This window comes from Sesamum indicum, linkage group LG11, assembly GCF_000512975.1.
Source record: "Sesamum indicum cultivar Zhongzhi No. 13 linkage group LG11, S_indicum_v1.0, whole genome shotgun sequence".
NCBI classification, from domain to species: Eukaryota; Viridiplantae; Streptophyta; class Magnoliopsida; order Lamiales; family Pedaliaceae; genus Sesamum; species Sesamum indicum.
The window spans coordinates 7,264,599-7,286,465 of NC_026155.1; the positions used below are offsets into that span (position 1 = coordinate 7,264,599).

The window sequence follows — 21,867 nt, forward strand, 5'->3', positions numbered from 1 at the left end:
ATGCTTTGGTGTGGTTTCGTTAAAATTGCGATGTGTATCATGTAGCTTCAATTCTGTGTTGTTTTGCAAAGTGCAGTTGGACCAACTCAAATATAAATCTTTTACTTTAACTCCAATTGTTAATGAATATTTGAAGAGTCTTCAATGGGATCCCTCACGATTTTGAGAATTTTAAATGTTCGTAAAAAATGTAATTGACTCATGTGATATGTGAAATACAATGTGATTAGAAATAATAAAATGAATAATTGCCCAAAATAGAATTAATAATTATGAATCAAAGTAAAGAATATAAATTAAAAAAGAAAATAAAAGAGCACATGTGATTAGAACATTATTGACATAAAAAATATGGTGCATCTGTTCTTTTTCAATATGGTTGAGAATGAAGAGTTATATTTCAATAACAATATAATTGAAATAAAGTATTGCATAAATGCCAAAAAAAAAAAAGATACAGATGTGCTTAAGAGAGATACAAAGGTGAGAATTTGGGCTTTATATTAATACTGTCATGAGTTATATTATCTTCTTATGTTATGTATATCTAATATGTGATATTCTCTTTGGCATTCTTGGTTTTCAAAAGGGAACACTTCCCATCACTTATTTAGGTTTGCCACTCACTTCACCTAAGCTTACAATCACTGATTGTAAATCATTGTTGCTGAAGATAGATAAGCAGCTACGAGGTTGGAACGCCCTTCAGTTGTCCTTTGCAGCAAGAATTCAACTGATAAAATCGGTACTCATGGCTCTTCAGATGTATTGGGCAATGGCATTTATTTTATCAAAAGGGATTATCAAAAAATTGAGAAGCGGCTCCACAACTTTCTATGGAAAGGAACATCGACCACTGGTTACCCTAAGGTCGTCTGGACACAAGTGTGTCGACCAATTGAGGAGGGTGGCCAAGGACTTAAGGATCTTAATGGACTTAACTTGGCCCTTATGACTCAGCATATATGGAAGGTGGTCAATTTGAACTCTCACTCTATTTAGGTTTCATGGACTAACTTGGTGCGACTGCATAGTAAATCTATATGGACGGTTGACGCTACATCGGGAGCTTGGGGTTGGAGGAAGCTCCTTCGATTACGTAGTACGTCACAGTCGCATATACATTATATGGTTGGAGATGGTGAGAGGATATCCCTGTGGCACAATCCATGGCATTCCCTGGGGCCACTTATTCAGCATGTCCTTCGCGGCCCTTCACTTACTCGCACGCGCGGGGATGATTTACTTCGGGTGGTTATCCAGGATGGGGAGTGGCACTGGCCTAAGATGAGGAATGCTTCCATGCTCGATGTCACGCGGCTTTTACCTTCAATTAGAGGCGGTCAAGATTCTATTTCCCTTTATGGTAGTTCTTATGCCAATAAAAGCGTCTACAATATTTTTCGGCATCCGTACTCAAAGGTAGGCTAGTCTTCACTGCTTATGGGCCCTTCAAGATCCCCCAAAACACTTTTATACTATGGTTAGCATTGTATGGGAGGCTCTCCATCGTGGATCGGTTGTGGCTTCAGAATCTCCATGGTGAATGTGTATTATGTTCAGTGGCACCTTTGAGACTCATGAGCACCTGTTCTTTTGTTGCCCTTATGCTAGACAGTGTCTTCAACTGTTGCGACATGAGGCCTGCTTCTCTTGGACCACTGGAGGATGGACCATTAATGTATTGATTGTTGTACGAAGATGGAGGGGGAACATATTATCAATGCTGCCTACTGTAATCTTTTGGCATCCCTTGTGTATCACATTTGACAAGAATGGAATCGACGGAGGTATCAACAGCTGGTTTGCGATGCAGTGTCCCTTGCTCGAATTATTTTGATAAGCTTAGACTCCGTATACTTAGTGTTGAACTACCTTATAACATTAGTACTATCACCGTGTATAGAGTATGGCGGATACTATAGCCTATTTAAATTGCCATTTAATTTGTACACTCTGTACTTTTCTTTTACTTAATGAAATTTACCTTTATCGAAAAAAATGTGAGACTTTAGAACTTTCAGTTTTATATATCTACTTCACAAATGGATAATTAATATTTCAAACTAAAAATTCGTTTGATCAATATCAAAATATTATGTTATAGAAAAATAAACTATAGTAATATATTTCTACTAAAAATATAATGAAAATAGCAGTTTGAGTATACAACATTAAATTATCTATAGTTATTTATTGCTACTCGAACAACATTGTCTATTAGACATATAAAAATGAAAAAAAGCATATTAAATTAATGATTATGTATGTTGCACTAACTCGAACATTAAATCCAAGAATATATATTAATTTTTAAAATAAAATAATTTACCTCCATATCTAAATTGTTATTTTTTTTTATATGAGATAATTTTTTTAATATATTTAAAAATGAAGCAAATTTTTAAATCAATAATTTTTTTTTATCAATTAAAAAATTTAAAATTACTGAAATTAGTATTTTATCAAAATTGATTGAATTTGAGTGAACTAGGTCCATTTATATATGTTGCCCCTCAAAATGGGCTAGCCCAAAAGGTAGAGGAAGCCTACCAAAAAAAGGAGATCTGGAAATGCCAATGAAAAACCTGGATAGGGAAACTCTGAGCACGTGGCAGTAAGAGAGGAAGGACAAGAAGTCATTCCTATCCCAGCGAGGTGATTGTGTCATTAATATGATCATTATAAATTTTATCAAATACAGTTGGAATTTGTATTAACAATGGTAGGTTTTAAGAAAAAGATCCATTCTCTGTCACTATAATATGATAGTGGTATCCCCTTTGTGTTTGGAGATGCATTCATGCTCTTAGAACTTATGACCACAGTTTTGATCATATAGTAAATGATTTTCTCTATCTAATAATGAAGCAAAAGATATTCTTGAGTATTAAGCATAGATATCTAATTCGATTTGGAAATCGAAGCCCAATTTCATATCCTAAACTAAGACCGAGAGATAGTAGATAAAACGATCGTAATTGTATCGAACCCGAGATCCTAAATATTCATGCTAACATTTACCTAGTCTCTAGTGTCATAAATAGCTGCTAGACGATCGCCCATGGTAACGAACATACCTGATTAATGGTTAATCAAGAACAATGAATTTAATTTAATTTAATTAATCAATTGTGTTAGACACAAACCAAGTCTAGCAAAAAGTGAATTTAAAGAGTCACACACAAATAACCAAAGAGGTGGAGGAATTAGTTTGGAATTAATACCGAAGTATGAGAACAAATTTAATTGCATTAACTCGTCAATGTACATTTGTTTTTCAAGATCAGCAGCACAAGGGATAGCATATTAATCTCATGCTATTGCACAGACGACCCTTCTATCATCTTTAAAAATAAGAACAAAATCAAAGTTTAAATGATTGCATTATTTAATACTTGGATAACAATACACCTCCTCCACCTCAATTTTACAGAATAGAATGGCTGACCGCAATATTAGATTGTGCCGAAAGATATTTATGTATATCTAATTACATTAAAAAAAATGAAAGTTGATATATATATATATATATATATATATATATTCAATTTTGAGAGTTTAATTTCATATGTAGAAATGATGCAATTGAATGGGAACACAAATGAGAGGAAGCACACAAATTTATAGACATAATTCTAAAGGATTTTGGAATGAATTTAGGGACACCAAATAGCATTATAACATTTCCGTTTAAGTTGAGTCGTTAGAAGCTTTTCATACGATTTTTGGGACGGAAGGCGTCCGTCCGAATATCCATCTCAAAATTATCATTTGGGACAACTTTTGAATGAACACTCGTCACAAAATTAGATCATCAAATGACCGTTCCAAATAAAAATAGGATCGTCCGAAAAAGCGTCCCATATATGATATTAATATAATTCTGTTTTAAATTTCGTCATAAATATTAGGTTGGATATGATATATTTAGTAGTTACTACAAAAAAATTGAATTTTCGCTACACTATAAATAACTAAGGATTAACATTGATGGTAAATCAATACTATTAAAAATTTAAATTTTTCTACGGTTAATTAATATTCGCAATGATTTTAGTCGTAGCCAAAATCATTGGCCGTGCTTTTGACTATAGTTAGTATTTTGGCCACCTACAAAAATAATGAGTAATGACAATTGCGAAGTCATGATTAATTTATATTTGCCACCATTTTTTCTTCTAAAATTATATATTCTTTTAGTGAGTTAGGTTGACAGACTAGAAAACTTGAAGTCTCTGACCTTGCATTTGTAAGTTATTTGTAGTTGTAACTTAAAAATATAATATTAATAAGAAATAAATTATATTTAGTTGAACTAAATCAACAATTAAAAAAATGCAGCAACAAAATAAGTAACCAAACAAAATTGATTTAATTTTTATAAAATCTGAGCTTTAAAGAAAATTATATATATAAAAAAAATAATATATTAAATAATGATTCCACAAATATATGTAAGCCAGAATGTAATTTTTGGTCGGTAACTTTGTCCTTTGGCTTTTTCTCTCTTTAACTTTCTAGAATAGCATTTTGGTCACTGTATCTTTTCAATTTTCAATATTTCAATCATTTTCATAGGAGTTCACTCTTCTTTTCAGACATGTGAGCTCCGACGAAAAAATGACTGAAATTGCAAAATTTAAAAAGATGCAAAACCAAAATAATACCCTATAAAATTAAAGTACGAAAACGTCAAATAACACAAGTTATGAAACCAAAAATGCACTTAAGCTAATACATATATCTATTATACCTTTATATTAAGGGAGAGCACCTAATTGGCGTCTCTCCCTTTTCTGGTCTGCTATTTTTAATTTTTGTAATTATTTTAGTAGCTTTTTTTCTCTCTCTCAATTTTTCCCACTTTTATCTAAATAACTGCTCACAACCTCTATCTTTTCAATATTTTTTATTTATTTAACTAAAATATATAATTCAAAAATATGATAATTATATCTTAATATTTTAAATTAATTAATTGCACACAAGTTTTGATGTGCCCCACACACTAGTACTATATATATAATTAAAGAGGGTGATTTTGGTGTCTATTTGTTTTTTCGTATGTCATTTTATTTTTATTTTAAAATTTATTTATTTTTTTATTTTACATATTCAAGTAACTACTGCTCTCCACTTATTATCCCACTCCTTCGTAATTGTCTTTTCTTTACATATGAAGTTTCTTTCATCCATTTCTTCTCTATTCTATTTTGGTCAATTATATTTTGATAATAAATTATTAATCTAATAAAAATATTATTATATTTGTACACGCATCGAGTGTGTGTTTCAGACAAATATATAATTATACACGTGTATACATACAAAACACATCACGGTAAAGGCGGATTATAATTGTTAAAAAAACTGCCACCCCACCCAAAAATAGCAGACTTCTATATTTTAACACTGTTATGATCTATTGAGAAAAACTTGAAACCGATGTTACAGCGGGTCGATGCGGTTTTAGCGGATGGATAATTGGATAATGCAGGTTTATGTTCAGTCCCAGTATAAATATATTCATCGAGCAAATTTAATTATAAGTTACTAAGTAGTCTCAGACACAACATATTGAAATCATCATCTCTTGTATGATAATTACATCAACCAAATACTTGTCATCCTTCTGGCCATATTCTCCGTCGGTTACGTGTAACGTGGAGGAGAATTTCAAGTCTTGTGATCAGTTGAAGGCACGATTTTTGTTTCTGTGAAAACTAGAAAAGACATAATGAGTATGGAAGCGAGCGAGCGTACGATGTTCGTGTCTGCTGCTGTAGACTACACGGGTGCTCCTGCTAGCAGGTCCACCACTGGTGGTTGGGTGTCTGCCGCTTCAATTCTAGGTAATTTTCGATGATCCGTTGTTCTTCTTTTTGGGTTTCTGTGGGATGTTCTTTTTATTCAAATTGGTGTAGTTTTGAATTATTTTGGTATGCATGCATGCAGGCGTACGTAGACTCGTTTGTATGGAGGGAAATTATGGAAACGATCTTCTGATCTAACATATTGCTAGTTTTACTGATTCGTTTGAGAATGTTATGGAGTGGAACAATTGGATTTTACGTCCCACGAGTTAACCCTTTTGCGATTTTGATCTAATTGTTTTAACTTATCATACTGCATTCCATAACTCCAAATAATTTGCAGTTTTAATTAGTCCCAATCCTTAATTCCATTAAATTAGAATTTAAAATGCAATTTTCATTGTGAAGATGATATTACAGAGGGGGAGAATATTCGTTATGTGTTCTTGGCTTCCTCTCTATCATGACTACTAAGCTAAATGTCGAACTAGCTATTAGATTGAGTTTCTATCTTATATATGTGCCTTTTTGTTAAGAATTGCAGCACAAAGGAAAATAGATTGTTGTGTTGTTCATGAAATGTTGGAGCTCTTGCTTGTGGTTTTATTGCATTGGATGCAAAATAGATTTTCCATGTCGACCTCGATGTAAGAAATGGATCTATTTAGTTCGGTATCAGAAGTCCGGTCACGTTGATGTATCCTAACTGATGAACTTGCATTCTGCAGTTGTCGAGCTATGCGAAAGGCTCTCTACAATGGCGATTGCAGTTAACCTGGTGACTTATCTCGTTGGCACAATGCATCTACCAAGTTCAACTTCGTCCACCATAATTACAAATTGGAGCGGAATTTCCTACCTTTTTAGCTTGTTGGGAGGTGTACTTGCCGACTCTTTCTTAGGCAGATACTGGACGATTGCCATATTTGCAAACATTCATATGCTGGTAAGTGTTTGAGATTTACGCCTCTGATGCTCATTTTCTTATCGAACACTTTATTTGCGCATTTCCAACTTCTTATAGCTAATCGAGTTAGCTAGAAAGTAGAACATACTTAGGTCATTCAAATTTCATAGATATGTTAAGAGATGCTGTTTTTCTTCCTATTCGGGCATGGTAACTATTGGGTTAGATTGATGTACATCTTGGTGACGAAGGGTATGTGGCGCAGGGGTCATGCTTATTAGCCATTTCATCGGTGCTGCCCAACTTGCGCCCGCCTCCCTGCAATCCTTCTTTGCTGGACAATTGCAAAGAAGCCAATGGTCTTCAGATGGCAGTTTTTTACATTTCTGTGTACACAATAGCGGTAGGACTTGGCGGGATAAAATGCAGCGTGTCGGGTTTTGGGACAGATCAATTTGATGAGAAGGACGAGAAGGAAAAGGCCCAAATGGCACATTTCTTCAATAGGTTCTACTTTTTCATCAGCATTGGGACTCTTCTAGCAGTTACGGTCTTCATATACATACAAGACCGAGTAGCTAGAGTGTGGGGATACGCAAGTTGCACCATTATAATGTTACTTGCTATAGCCATATTTTTCTCAGGTACTAGAAGATACAGGTACAAGGCATGTCGTGGTAGCCCCATCATTCAAATCTTACGAGTGTTAGTTGCCGCTGTAAGGAAAAGGAAGTTGAAATTCCCGGCAGACATGCAACACTTACACGAAACTCATCCTACGGAATCAAGATTAGCTCCTACTCGTCAATTGATGTAAGAAAGTTTTGTATCATGAAGCCGTATATACTATTCATTAATGTCGCTTTGACTTGCACTCTTTTAGCAAATTTAGTGCTATGGCAGCCAAAGGTAGAAATTAACATGTGAAATTTGCAGTTGCCTGGACAAGGCAGCCATCATAGACGATGACGACTACATAATGATTGAATCTGGGACTCAAAACCGGTGGAGACTCTGTTCAGTGACGGAGGTGGAGGAGGTTAAGATGATGACTAGAATACTACCAATCTGGGCAACAACAATCATGTACTACGTCATTCACGCACAGATGATCACATTTGCTGTGTTGCAAGCTTCCACTATGGAAAGGTCAATCGGATCATTTGAAATCCCAGGCGGCTCATTCAACGCCTTCTTCATTGGAGCGATACTGTTAACTCTTGCCATTCACGATCGCCTAATCGTCCCTCTTTTGAAAAAGAAGAAAGGAACTCTAGGTATGAATTCTACTGTGGAACTTCATTCACTTACTATTCGTTTTGATCTTCAAAGCTCGTTTCTAGAAAAACTTATCCAGCACTTTTCAACGTCTTATAACTTCTCAATCATCTTATAAGATGTTTTTAAAAGCTTATAAGTTTACGTACCTAAAAACCCTCTTAGGCGAATGCTGCTTAAAATGGCGCGCATGCTTAACCATACCGTTTTGAACTGTTTCAGGTTTAACTAGTACGCAGAAAATGGGTCTAGGCCTCTTTATTTCGATAATTACAATGGTTGTTGCAGCGATAGTGGAAACAAGAAGATTGAAGGTTGCAAAATCTACAAGCAGCACGAACTCAACACTACCGATAAGTGCTTTTTTGTTGGCTCCTCAGTTTGTTCTTGCTGGTGCTGCCGAAGGCCTAGTGTATACCGGGCAGCTTGATTTCTTCTTGTCAGAGTCCCCGAAAGGGATGAAAGCGGTTAGCACCAGCCTATTCCTTACGACTATATCGTTGGGTTTTTTCGTTAGTAGCGCGCTGGTTGCGATCATAAGGAGAGTAACTGAGGGAAGGCAGAATTGGCTTCCTGCTAACCTTAACCATGGAAGATTGGATTTATTTTATGGACTAATAGCTTTGTTGAGTGCCATTAATCTGGGGTTCTATTTGTTGAGTGCAAAATGGTTTCTGTGCAAGAAAACTCAGAGACAGACACAGACACGGAACTGATTGAGAAATAGTTGGCCATGAGAAATGTACACAAAGTTTTGGAATCAAAATTTGCTCTGATGTTTGTTTTACTTGTGAACTGCGTACCCTGCCGGATACTCGTACTTCTTCATCAAAACTGTTTGTTCTCATTTTCGGCCGATTTCGAAGACCGGTCAAAACATGCCTAATATTTGGACTTGTGTAGACACACCTTATCTTGGTGTCTCATTTAGCTCGTACCCGATGCAAGCCAAATACATATAAAAAAAAGATATAATTTGTCATATACAATAATATATATATATATATATATATCCAATCCATCTATAAAGTGAAATATATATATATATATATAAATACATGATTTGACAATAAATAGTGAATTTTGTTTCCAAGTATGCAAAAACTAAAATACAACACCTATGTTACATTATTTTAAATTATCTTCAAAAATAAATTCAAATATTTATACTATTTCCAATACATAATTATTTTATCTCTATTTTTGCTCCTTTTATCTCCACAAAATTGAATAAAACACTTCAAAAATAAAACCACACGTGATGTTTGGTTTTGTTATAGTTTTGTGGCAGAAGCACATGCTTTGGCATTTAGGAAAGACCATACTTGATAATTCCATTAGAATGTTCATGCATACTTTTAGGGTGTTCATAATTTTTCGGATTTAATGCAATTTATCCCTATAATATTGTAAATAAATAAATTATCTCATATAAAATAATAATAATTTAAATAGGAAGGTAAATTATTTCATTTTAAAAAATACACATAGAAATACATTGTTGCATTTTAAAAAATACAAAAAGAGTAAATTGCTATTTTTTATTTCATACGAAGGTAATTTACTCATTTACAATATCACAAAGGATTGCTTGCATTTTTTTCTAATTTTTTAAATCGACCTACTTTATCAAAATTTAAAATCCCGTACATGCCGAAATCGAAACCGAAAAATTTGATTCAATACTGGATTTTATATTTTAAAAAATTCAGTAATCGATTGACTTTGATTTTGCTTAACTGTATCCAATACGGGTTTAAATTCATAGTTCCAACCCAATCCACTTAGCTTTGAATTGGGTGGATTTTAACATATTTTTATTTGGATTTAATATGAGTTGAGTTTAAGTAAATTAAAATATATTATGGGTCATTTATAGGTTTCAAGACGTTAAATTTTTATTAGTCAAAAAAATATTATTTTTAATAATATCATACAATTTATGAAATATATTACTATAATCATAAGTTGGACGTAAGCAGTTTATTCACTTAATTAAAGTTGGGACTGTTGTTGGATTGAGCGTGGTTTCAAGGCATCAATAAAATTTTTAATTAATAGAATTATTTAAAATAAATTTTATTATATGATTAAAATTATAATCTCAAATTAATAAATAATCGATTTTAACCTAAAAAATAAACATGTTGAAGTCGTTACTTGGAGTAACAACTCCAAGCCATTTATTAAAAAAAAACTAAATTGCAGTTGTTACTTGAAGTAATGTGTATAGCCGCATCTCTTTAAAAAAAACATACTTACTTTTTTATTTTTTTTAAAAATAATATTAAAATAATTAACAATAACCAAGATCAAGAAATGATCCCATCTCCTAAATGGGAACAATGGAATAGGCAAATGGACACCTTCGACATTCAAAAGGCTAACTTATTAACACTTCTATAATTAATTTTAAATATACAACCACCAATTTTCATTTACAAAAATATAATTAAATTCTTCTATGGTTAACTTAAATATACAAATATCAATTGTCATTCACAAAATTATAAGTATATCTATTAAAATTACAGTTGTAATTATAAATTTATCGTATTCAAAGATAAAAGCTTACACCAACACCACTTGAGATATATTGCATTAAGGGTGTGCTTACTTTGAGTATTCAATTAAATGGATGATAGGATAACTATGAAGTAAATGAATGACAAAAACAGGCCTAGATTAATTATACTTTATTTACTTTGTGGGCTTTTATTTTGCTTATAAGATTGTGCATTGTTTACTTTGATGGATTGATTATTTCCAAAGACAAATGACTTTGTACAACCATTTTTATTCCTAATTAAATGCCCAAGACATAAAAATCGGACCCTTGTCATGCAAAGTGAATGAGTGATAAAATTATATTATTAGTGCTATTCAGGCTTATCATTCAAAGTAAACGTGGCAACAATATTGAGTGAGTGTTCGAATAATTTTGCAAGGAACAAGGAGTATTTGTATATTTGAACCTAAAGTTGAAGAGTGTGAATTTAATTTACCCAAAAGGAATAGCTAGAAAGGCAAAAGTATTCCGGATTTAATGTGCTGATATCACTGAATAAACTAGACGCCATGTGCATGTAATGAAGTTTGGAAGATCCACAAAGTTTCATGCATCACATGAACTCAAACAAATACTAGATTATCAGTTGAAACATAAACATTCTAACAAAAAACTAGTTTGAAATGAAATCGTATGTTTATCAGAAAGACTTCGAACCATCAGCCTCAAGTCATTATCAGGTCACTAACATGTCTGGAAATTTTGAGGCTTGCTCAAAATTTCCAGTGACATGAAAGTGGCAACAAGTACATAAGGTTAACAGAAGCTCAATCAGAGAGACATATCAGAAACTACCAAGACTACCTACCAAAAACAGAACCTATTCAGGCATTGATTGATCCCCAGAGTTCAACTTTTGGCTCCATTCCCAACTTGTTCTAGCAAAAATCATCTCCTAAGAGATCAAATATCAGCCAATTAATTTTGGGACTCGCTCTTTTTAGCTCCATTATTCTCCCCTTCCCTTTGCTCCAATAACCTTCCAGCCTCCTCATCGTCAGGCTGTTGGGACTTCTTCTGCGCGTCCTTTGCCTTGAGGGCCATCAGCTTTGAGTGATTGTAATATGCAACACCCAAGAAAGCCAATGCATATCCAAAAAGATTGATGGGAGTGACAGTGTCCATAATAACAGACCAAGAGAAGGCAATCAAGAGCCAATCCTTCACCACACCAGCCACATTCATGGTCAAAGCAGACGTCTTCCCAACAAGCAAGAACACAGCTAGATTTAGGGCGAAAGCACAGAAAGAATTGGTCCCAAAAATCACATAATCTAAATGGTAGCTTGAACTCTCCCTCAAGACCGGATACTCGACGAAAACCCAGGGGAAAAACAAGAATACCAAGCAGCATGGGGCCACATAATAAAGAGAGGTTATAGGATTGAGAGTGATACCCTTAGAAGTAAGTAAGATCTGAATCATGACAAGCCTGGTGGCCTCAAAAGCGACAGCACCCAGTTGAAGAATAACACCCCAAGAATCAAATTTCGCCTCCCCATACGCCGCAATCCCGACCCCAATCGAGATCGAGATCATATTTGCCATCGTCTCCGATTTAAATACCTCTTTCTTGAGCAACACACCAATGGTGTATACAGCAACAGGCATAAGTGCCTTAAGCATTTGAATAAATGACACAGAGAGATAAATGTAAGCAGAATTAGAAAGCCAGAGGGAGAGAGAGTATAGAAGCCCAATTGGGACAACGGATTTGAGGTAGAGATCCCAAGACATGGTGACCGGATCCACAACCTTGAAGATGCGAACGAGGATATACGCCAAAGAAGAGCAGAAAGCCATGTGAATCATGGTGAGGGAGATGGGATAAGGCCAGTTGTACAACTTCCGATCCAGGATGTACTTGTTGTAGACGATCACGGTGAAGGAGAGGAAGATCCATATCGCCACATAGGTGTAGGATAACACGATCTTCTTCAGCACCCCTTCGCTTAAAGCTCCTCCTTTCCCCATTGTTGAATCTTGATTCTTGCAGTCTTTGCCTTCTGTTTTTCCTCTTTTAACAGAAACGGGGAGAAGTGGGGGAGGCGTTATAAAGCAGGGAGAAGCTTTTGGGCTTTAGTTTAGGTTGTTATATGGGTTGTAATTCTTGAAATGTTGTAATTGTATTTTTCTCTTTGAAAAAAAAAAAGTTAATTGTGTTATAAAAAGGGGGTGATCTTGACTTGTTAAAAATAGGGATAATTACATTGCCGTTTCTTGAAATTTAGTATAATTATATATAAATTTTTTATGATTTAAAAAATTACATATAGCAGTTTGCTTCTATTTAACAAATAAGTCTCTCTATTAGTCAAAATTTATCAAATTTACTGATATTAACAAAAATTCAAAAAAAATCAATTTTAACTAGCGAAAAAATTTATTTGCAGACGAAAGCAAACCTCAGGGAGGGGAGCATAATTATCCCTTAAAAATAAGGATTAAGTACGTTCAGACTCCTTCTAAAAATGCTAAATTATACTCTTTTTAATTTTTTTTTGAAATTATACTTATATCCCCTCCAAAAATTTTTGATTTACACATGACCTTCTTCAATTGTGGTTACATGAAAAACGCTACCGTAAGTAAAGAAAATACATAATTTTTAATTTCGCCCCTAATTTAACATTCTCATGTATATTCTTATATTTATAAGGAATAAACATAATATAACAAAAGATGGCATGCTATAAACAGCAAATTGTCGGAGAGATTATATGTGTAATTTCAGAACTTTTTTGACAGATTATATAATTTCATATTTTTAGAGGAGTCTAAACATAATTAACCCTAAAAGAAATCCAAACAATTAGATATCACATAAATTCCTTCTAACAAGTGTCGGACATTTTAAAAAATTTAAATTTTGTATGCCAAAGTTGTAGGCGTTTTAAATCTACTCATGTATATTGATTAAATTAAAATTAATATATAATGTCAATTTAAGAAAATTTCATTGAATTTAATCGATCAAGAAGTAATGACGGTCAGGTCATGGATTTATAGATATAAAGAGTCATAATTGAAGAAGGAAATATATTTCAACTAGGAAAAAAAAAATCAACTTCGTTGGAAAATTAATAAAAACAAAATTCTAATACTTAATTTTGTATTAAATTAGTCAATTAATGTGTACTTTCTTGGATTTTACGATGTTGTGGACAAAATAAAATTGATCGTGCAATAATGGTTCTAATGGAAGAAAATTGAAGGTGGTGTTATGAAGTTGAATGGTATGAATTCACTACCGAAAAAAGGAAATAAAAACAAAAAAAAAATTATTTCCCCATTATTTGAGATATAGAAGGTGTAAAATTCATATAACCTCATATGATACTTAAAATGTTTAAATAAGCCCCTATAATAAAAAAAATATCATATACCTACCTATTGCACATTACCCCTCGCCTCTAGAATTGTATTCACGCATCCAAAATGCGATTGAGTATGTGTATTTTGCCCTAAATAACCAGAGTATTTATGTCTTTAAATTACACATATTTTAAATATAATATAAAAAAAATATAATTTAGTTATATATACATATATATATAAAAAGAAACCTAAAAAATATCAAACGAAAAAGTGGAGATAACTCACCGGCGGACGGGAGATTGGCGGAGGGTGGGGTGTCAAAATGCTCGTTGTCAGACAAGCTTTCCAACAGAGGTAAACTCGCATCAAAAAATGGTTGGACGGTGAAGAAAAAAACGATAAAAGATAGGGGCGCTGGTTAGATTTTTTTGAGAAAAAATAGATATAACTCGCCAAAAAATTGGAGAGTTTCAGTGGGTGAGGTATCAAAATGCTCTTCTTTGGACGAGCTTTCCAATGGTGGTAAGCATGCAGCAAGAGGTGGTCGGACTGCGGAGAAAAAAGCGATAGAAGATGGGGGGTGGGGGTTAGGGCTTGGATTTTTTGAGCGAAAAAAAAAATTAACATAACTTACTAACGGATTGGAGATTTGAAGTGGGTGGGGTATCAAAATGCTCGCCGTTAGACAGGCTTTCCAACAGTGGTAAGCTTCCAACAGTATTTTTGTCATTGCAACATCAAACTCATGTTCAAATACATCAAGGGCCAGTATGCACCTTTCTAATATTACAGGGGGTTATATAATAATTTTTTTATCATAAGGGTTTATTTGAACATTTTGAGTATCACAGTAGGTAATATGGATTTTACCATATAGAAGTTATGTGTTTAAGCAAGTTTATGATGGTATTAAGAGGTAGAGCATGGAAATTTTCTTTTCGGATTAGGTTTGATCAAACCAAATCAATCACAAAGTAAATATATTTACTTGTTATATGATTTTACACATTCTCAAATGTAAGAGAGAAATAACCAACGTCCGAAAAGACTATGAAAATAGTGAATATGGTATTCATACATTCCAAGTTTTGGAGCAACAGTGAGATCACAAAAGTTTAGAAACCGCTGAATCGAAGCATTTTGATTGTGAAAATGAATTTTCTTTGTTTATTAAGTAAATTTTGACTCATTTGAAAAATAGAATAGGATTCCTTTTAAGGAAATATGTTTTTTGCTGCCAATACTTTTACTACGTCAAAAGGTTCAGAGCAAAATCTATTTTTTACTACGATTTTATCTGGTGGCAAGAACCCATAATAAAAGCTGTTTGGTTGACTAGATAAAAACTTGTAACATTTTTTTGACTGTTATGCTCATTTAATTACATTTGAAAATTAGTTTTTCAACATTTAAATAATGCAATTGATCATATTTTAGATAATTAAGTGCTAGAAATTTTTTATTAGTAAATAGTGAAATATTAGGATTGGCTATGCGTCCAATCTAATGAGGTTCCGACGTATGTTAGATATGGAAAGAATCAGATACCCACTTAGTATTTTTCATGAGAGACCTAAGACGGTAAGAACTCCAAAGTGTTTGATTTCAAAACTCTGGACCGTTACAAAATGGATCCCATGCACACTTTGCCATAACACTTTTAGGTAATGGAGAATAAAAGTTTGGAGTTTCTCCGTTTAGGTCATTGTTTTAGCAATTACAAACATATTCGCATTTTAAGTTTGAGAAATTAGACAGCTCAACAGGAAAAAAAGACACTTAAATGGTTATGGTCAAAGATATAAGATGTGGAGGGCAAGAGAGTTGAAGCTCAAGATGAAGAAATCACACTATTGATAATAAAGTTTGGTCCTTTATAACCTAAAATTTGCCCCAAAAGATATGTTTTCTATTGGAATAATGATGAATATGATCTCGTCAGTATGCTACATATTACGTAGTGTTTATTTTGAAGTATGCATTAAGACCACATGTTCAGTACTTTATTTTAACGTTATGAAATGACACTATAAGAAAATATATTATTTTGTGATAAATTAACAACTGATAATTTTAAAATTATCATTAATAATGATTATTAAAATCATGAAATTTCTTATTGTGACAAAATAAATAGTCTTGTCGCATGAAATTTCTTATTGTGATAAAATAAACAGTGTCGTCACTAAATGTATATAATTAGTAACAATATAGATATTTTTTGTCACTAATTTTCAATTTTCTTGTAGTGTGATGACGTATATCTATTTCCTTGTACACTATGACCCTTGAATACGATGCAAATGAGTGGGAGTTTTGGGTTGGAAGAATTCATATGATTGTCACTTGGAATTTATTAAGTTTGTACCTTTATAATTAAATTTATGATTAACTTAAGAAGAATAGATGACGATTGGGAACCATGTCAACTTTCAAGTGTATGCCTTATGGTGATTTATCATACATGTTAATCTTTAGTTACAAAATTATATATGTATATTAAGTGAGCACCAACAAGAATAAGCCACCTCTGAAATATACAGACCATGGCATCAAAGTTTATCATCACTCATCTTAAAAGGTGACAAGTTGAATGGCAACAACTATGATGCTCGGTATGGTCCTTTCGTCCATTATCTCTTGAAATTTTAATTTAGAATATGAAATTGGGCGTCGATTTTCGTTCTCGACTAGACAATTACGCTTCAACTTGAAATGCGTTTACTCTATTGGTTCAACGTAAGGAATTTTCCCTACTCGATCTAGGGAATATAATTTAATTTTTTAAAATTTTTATGCATTTTGATATTTCATTAATATATTTTATAAATAAATATAATTTATTAAAGTATATTTAAATTAAATAATAATTTAAATTAGTTAATAATATATAATTTTTATAGTTGTTTATATTTTATATTCATATAGCTATTTAAACTTGGAACATAAATTTTAGAACATTAATCTTGTGATTTTAAAATTTTTAAATTTTTATGTACGCATTTTTGGTATTTCAGATTGAACTAATATATTAAAAATATTCCTCCTCTATGCAAAATGAGGATGGAAAAACATACTGTTTTTCATATATAAGTAAAGGGGCAAGGCCATAAAGCTTGATAGGAGCAAATATGTCCATTTAGTGACTTTTTAGTCCCTCGCATTTCTGGCGGTGGAGGCTAAACTCCGTCACTTTTGGACAAAGAGGATTTTATTTATTTATTTTTTCAGGATTTATGATTTCATAGGATACTTTATTACTATTCTTTTAAAACTGGTAAACTTTTTGCATTTTTCTCATTTCATGGGGGGCTACATGCAATTTTTCCTAAAAAATTTATTGAATTATGGATTTTAATTTGCAACTCCTATAACTAGAGTCGTTAAATTGCCACTCACACTAACATATGAAATCACGGTATTACGTACTGCTGGTTTCATCGTACTCATGCAACGTTATTGAACGTGATACATCACATAATAAAGAATAAAGTATTCTATATATGTCGTCAGCTTGGGGGTGTGATACATCGCCAGCAACAAACTCTTCAACAATTCCATTAACTTCTATTGCGCTGCAACCAGGTTTTTTCTTCAGTTGTTTCTTCTGAATTAATCTCCTCACGCTCTTTGCTTCAGCATCCCAGCCAGCTTCCCGGAACATGTTATATGCAAGCACATGAATTCCATAGTCATCAACTCCCTTTTTGGCAAGCTTTCTCCATAACCTATTCCCAGTTTCAACCTTCCCATAAACCCTACATGCCCCAAGAAGAGCTCCCCATACATTAGCATCCCCTTCATCAATTCCACCCATTTTCTCATCAATAAATTTCTCAGCTTCCTCTAACTTACCTGATCGTGCCAATAGGTCGACCACACATGCATAATGCTCAATTTTAGCCTGAATCTTGTAGATTTTACCCATATTTTCAAATAGGGAAAGGCCCTTGTCAAGCAACTTAGCATGAGTACAAGCAGTCAGGATAGCAACAAAAGTGGCTTCAGTAGGTTGCATCCCACTCAAGACCATGTCGTCAAACAATTCAAGTGATTTCATTGCATCCCCGTTCAATGCTAACCCAGATATAATAGCGTTCCACGCCTGACTATCCTTGTCATGCATCTGGTCGAAAACTGTTAAAGCCAATTTCATGCAACCGCATTTCAAGTACATGTCCACCAGTGCGGTGGCTAGTATAGGATTTGAACTGTATTTACATTTCTCAGCATATGAGTGTATCCATAAGCCTTGTGCTAATGCACCAAGATGAGCACACGCGGTAAGGGCACTCACAAGAACTGCCTCATTAGGCTTCAAGCCCGACTCCTCCATTGTTCTATACAAGCACAGCACTTCTCGAAAGTCACTTTTTCGTGAATATGCTGCCATTATTGTACTCCAAGATATCACGTTCCTCTCTGGCATTTCATCAAACAGTGCCCTAGCTTTCTCAACATCCCCCATTTTGCCATATCCGTCAACCATAGTAGTCCACAACACCACATCTCTTACAGGAATTTCACCAAACAGCTCTTCTGCAGTCCCCATATCAAGATTCAACGCATAGAACTCAATCAAAGCGCTTGCAATGAATAGGTCAGGACAGAATCCTAACTTGATGACATGGCCATGCACTAAAAGACCCATAAGCCGAAAATCAGGCAAAATCATTGAACAAGCCTTAACTAGAGGCGTAAAAGTGTAGTTATTTCTTATAAGTCTATCATTTAGCATGTCCTTATAGCATAAAATGGCCTCTATTGGCTTATTCGATTGCACATATCCTCTGATCATAGTGTTGTAAAGGAAAGTAGTACGGCGGCGGAGGTTTCGGAATATGGCCTCAGCATAGCAAAAGAAAGCGGGATTGGTGGAGGCCACGGCGAACGAGAGCAGAGAGGTCAGGGCGGCGAAGTTTCGAAAAGGAAGTTTGAGAAGGTAGCCATGAATTTGTTTGAGCTGATTTAGAGTGCTGCAACGCTGAGTGAGAGAGGAGATGTCAGTTCGGTGTTCATCGGCTCTTTCAATCATCTCAAGTTGTTCTAACAAAACAAGAGGGAGGCAGTGTTAAATGTAAGAAAGTGAAGAGGCAGTGTTAGAATAATGACTTGTGAAAGAAAGAGAAAAAAAGAATGTAAATTTTTTTAATAAAATTGTTGGTGAGATTTGAAAGTCATGGCTTGTATATTTTTGTAATATATTATATTGTTATAAATAAATAATATAAAATATTATTATATTAATTATAGAAAATATTAAATATATAGTAAATATCTTAAATTACTGTTATAAATATAAACTACTAATTAGCTTAGTAGTAATATAATTAGTAAAAGTATAGAAAACATATATACATCAAATTATCAAAATACTTGCATATAATTTTGTATAGTTATTAATATTAATAGAAAAATAAATATAAGTTTTTTTAAAGTTGTTGATCTTATTGTATACAAAAAAGAATTCATTTCTTAAACCAAAGTACAAAATAGCGATTGATTTCATTATATATATAGTAAAATAACAATATTTGGTCCCATATGTTATAGATCTTACTTTTAGTCCCATGCACTTAAAAATCACATGGCATTTTCCGTTAAACATCTAATAGTTTGGTGTCATGTGGGACCAAAACTGCTAATTTTTTAAAGTTATTGGACCAAAAGTGAGAATCCAGTAACTAATAGGATCAAAATTAAAATAGAAATGCCCTAAGTTACGGAACGAAAAAATATTGTTTCCCCCTAATTACATATGTTAAATGAAAGTATCAATTATTCTGTTATATTGAAAATCCTCATAAGTTAATAATGATAAGTAGGGTTAATATGTAATTATCAATAATTAAAGGTATATATTCAGTGTTTATTTCTTATGTTGTATTATTGCATATAATAGATTATGTTCAAGAACTACAACAAGGCTCCCCTTTAATTTGTATTTTGTGAAGCACCTGTATGTATAGAGTTTGCCACATTTTTAAAGTCCTAATATCATCAATCATTTAATTTGGGCAGACAACATAATGATGATATCTCCAAAAAAACAAAAATGGAATATGAAGTGAAACACAGTTTAGGAAGCCAAAAGTTAACCTGTGATGAATAACATATCCAGTAGAACCTCTATAAATTATTATTTGATAAATTAATAATTCTTTTCGATCCCAACTTAGATTCGAGGTCTAAATCAATAATTTCGATAAATTAATAAGATAACAAGTTTTCAGAAAACTTTTTTATAAATTTATGGTCCCTTCAATATTATAAATTAATAATCCTATAAAATTACAAATATAACTAGAACAACCTAAATATGATTCTATTGTTGTTTGCTTATGTTTAAAATGTAAATCTAGTTGTATTTCATCTTAACTTCCTTAGAGTGTTCTATTAGGAATATTTGAAGTTGTTTATACAGTGGTTGATTTCCTTACGATACATGTACTTGCATTAAGTTTTAACTAGTACTACGTAATATGTACAATGAACTTTGTTTTTTAGGGGGTTCGATGTATTAGATTAATTAGTCACATTGTATATGAACATCATTCAATTAGTCAATACAATGTATATATTTTATTCATGAAAAATAATGTAGGTTCGTCGAATCGAAAAAAACCTCTTCAATTTAATAAATTATTCATTTGTCGATTAGTTAATACCTTTTTAAATCGATAAAACTACGTAGTCTCGACATTATTAATTTATAGAGATTTTACTGTAACTAGACGAGTATTGGTAAATATCAGGTACTTTCCTGAAGGATAGATATATACTTTGACAATGTGGGAGGTGAAATGTTGGAAGCAGCAGTTGAGAATATGAACAGTTTTGGTAGAGTGGCAGTGATGTTTGAATACACAGATAGTCTGAGAAAAGCCAAGCTGGATATAGTCGAGCAGTGCAAAACCAGTGCAAATAAGCACATACTTCAAAAAAGATCAATACCGCTGCTACACAAATTAGGAACAAAAGATCATCTCTAAATCAGAAGGATTGTGTAAACAACATAGATACTCACAGGAACGATAACAAAAATTCAGCCAAAGTCCAAGTACAACCAAACCAAGTCAAACAAAAATTCAATCAGGCATTTCATCGAACATCTTGAAAGCAAAAATTGTTCAGAAAATTTCTTCCACAAACTGTAAAAGAAATTTACTAAAAAGAAAAATCACCTGTTAGTGGTGGAGTCGGAGCGAAGGAGTGCCGTGTGCCGATGGATTCGTGGACATGAAGTAGAGTTCTGGAGTTCTGCAATTTTTTCTTCACTTCGCGCGCGACATCACTTCTCAATAGTGAATAGGCAATTCTCACATTACATAATACATATTTACTACCTTTTCCGCTTTTCTTTTTTATTTCTAATTTTAATTTTAATGAATTACTTAATTGATTTATTTATCTATACTATTATAAAAGAAAATATCTTGTCGTACCAATTTATTAACATTCAAACTTATCCTTTATTTATTTTTGCCCTTTAAAAAAAATTAATTAAATCAGTAATTTCAATATTTTTAATAATCTCACATTATATATATATATATATATAGATATTGTTAACCACCTACTGCTCGACATTTCTCTCTTACCTTACTTTTCCACATTTATCACAATTTATAATTATAATTTGTACTTTTCACAAATTTTCTTATTTCTTATCATCTCATATCAAGATTCTTTTTATATGCTCGCATAAACCGTGTACGATGATAACTTGTTTAATAAATATAAAGATAACTAATATATTTATTTATATAAATTAAGACCCCGTTTACTTTGATATATAACTCTGTATAAAGAAATCAGTATAGTTACACCCAAATTACTAATATCACCTTGGGAGGTGGTAAAAAATTAGCCCCAACGTTGCACCAAATGTGAATGACCATTTTACCCTTAAATTTGATTGGATAATAATAATAATGATAATAACAATGATAGTAATAAAAATACATAATAATGATAAT

The 21,867-nt window shown here is 32.8% G+C and overlaps 4 protein-coding genes across 4 annotated transcripts in view; 2 read left to right on the plus strand and 2 right to left on the minus strand.

The window, feature by feature from the left end:
* LOC105173496 (protein NRT1/ PTR FAMILY 6.2) overlaps positions 1-145 on the plus strand; it is a gene marked incomplete in the record, with an annotated part of 3,533 nt that extends 3,388 nt beyond the window's left edge. Inside the window, 1 exon segment of the mRNA XM_011095255.2 lies at positions 1-145.
* LOC105173497 (protein NRT1/ PTR FAMILY 6.2) lies at positions 5,574-8,788 on the plus strand. The gene is made up of 5 exons (XM_011095256.2): positions 5,574-5,855; positions 6,545-6,762; positions 6,989-7,536; positions 7,660-8,000; positions 8,224-8,788. The coding sequence occupies exons 1-5, from the start codon at positions 5,741-5,743 to the stop codon at positions 8,715-8,717; spliced, it is 1,716 nt and encodes a 571-aa protein (XP_011093558.1). The 5' UTR covers positions 5,574-5,740; the 3' UTR covers positions 8,718-8,788.
* Positions 11,129-12,651, minus strand: LOC105173498 (probable sugar phosphate/phosphate translocator At4g32390). Its single transcript, XM_011095257.2, has one exon. The coding sequence runs from the start codon at positions 12,542-12,544 to the stop codon at positions 11,489-11,491; it is 1,056 nt and encodes a 351-aa protein (XP_011093559.1). The 5' UTR covers positions 12,545-12,651; the 3' UTR covers positions 11,129-11,488.
* On the minus strand, positions 17,264-21,205 carry LOC105173499 (pentatricopeptide repeat-containing protein At5g66520-like). Its single transcript, XM_011095258.2, has 2 exons — positions 21,073-21,205; positions 17,264-18,934 (listed from the first exon to the last, which is right to left on the minus strand). Exon 2 carries the CDS (start codon positions 18,921-18,923, stop codon positions 17,310-17,312), a length of 1,614 nt encoding a protein of 537 aa, XP_011093560.1. The 5' UTR covers positions 18,924-18,934; positions 21,073-21,205; the 3' UTR covers positions 17,264-17,309.

Bases quoted from the DNA above. Each gene is read 5' to 3' on its own strand.
- LOC105173497 (XM_011095256.2), top strand. From the start codon at position 5,741: ATGAGTATGGAAGCGAGCGAGCGTACGATGTTCGTGTCTGCTGCTGTA. The intron at 5,856-6,544 runs GTAATTTTCGAT...TGCATTCTGCAG, and splicing joins GTCTGCCGCTTCAATTCTAG to TTGTCGAGCTATGCGAAAGG. The intron at 6,763-6,988 runs GTAAGTGTTTGA...TATGTGGCGCAG, and splicing joins TTGCAAACATTCATATGCTG to GGGTCATGCTTATTAGCCAT.
- LOC105173499 (XM_011095258.2), bottom strand. From the start codon at position 18,923: ATGATTGAAAGAGCCGATGAACACCGAACTGACATCTCCTCTCTCACT.
- LOC105173498 (XM_011095257.2), bottom strand. From the start codon at position 12,544: ATGGGGAAAGGAGGAGCTTTAAGCGAAGGGGTGCTGAAGAAGATCGTG.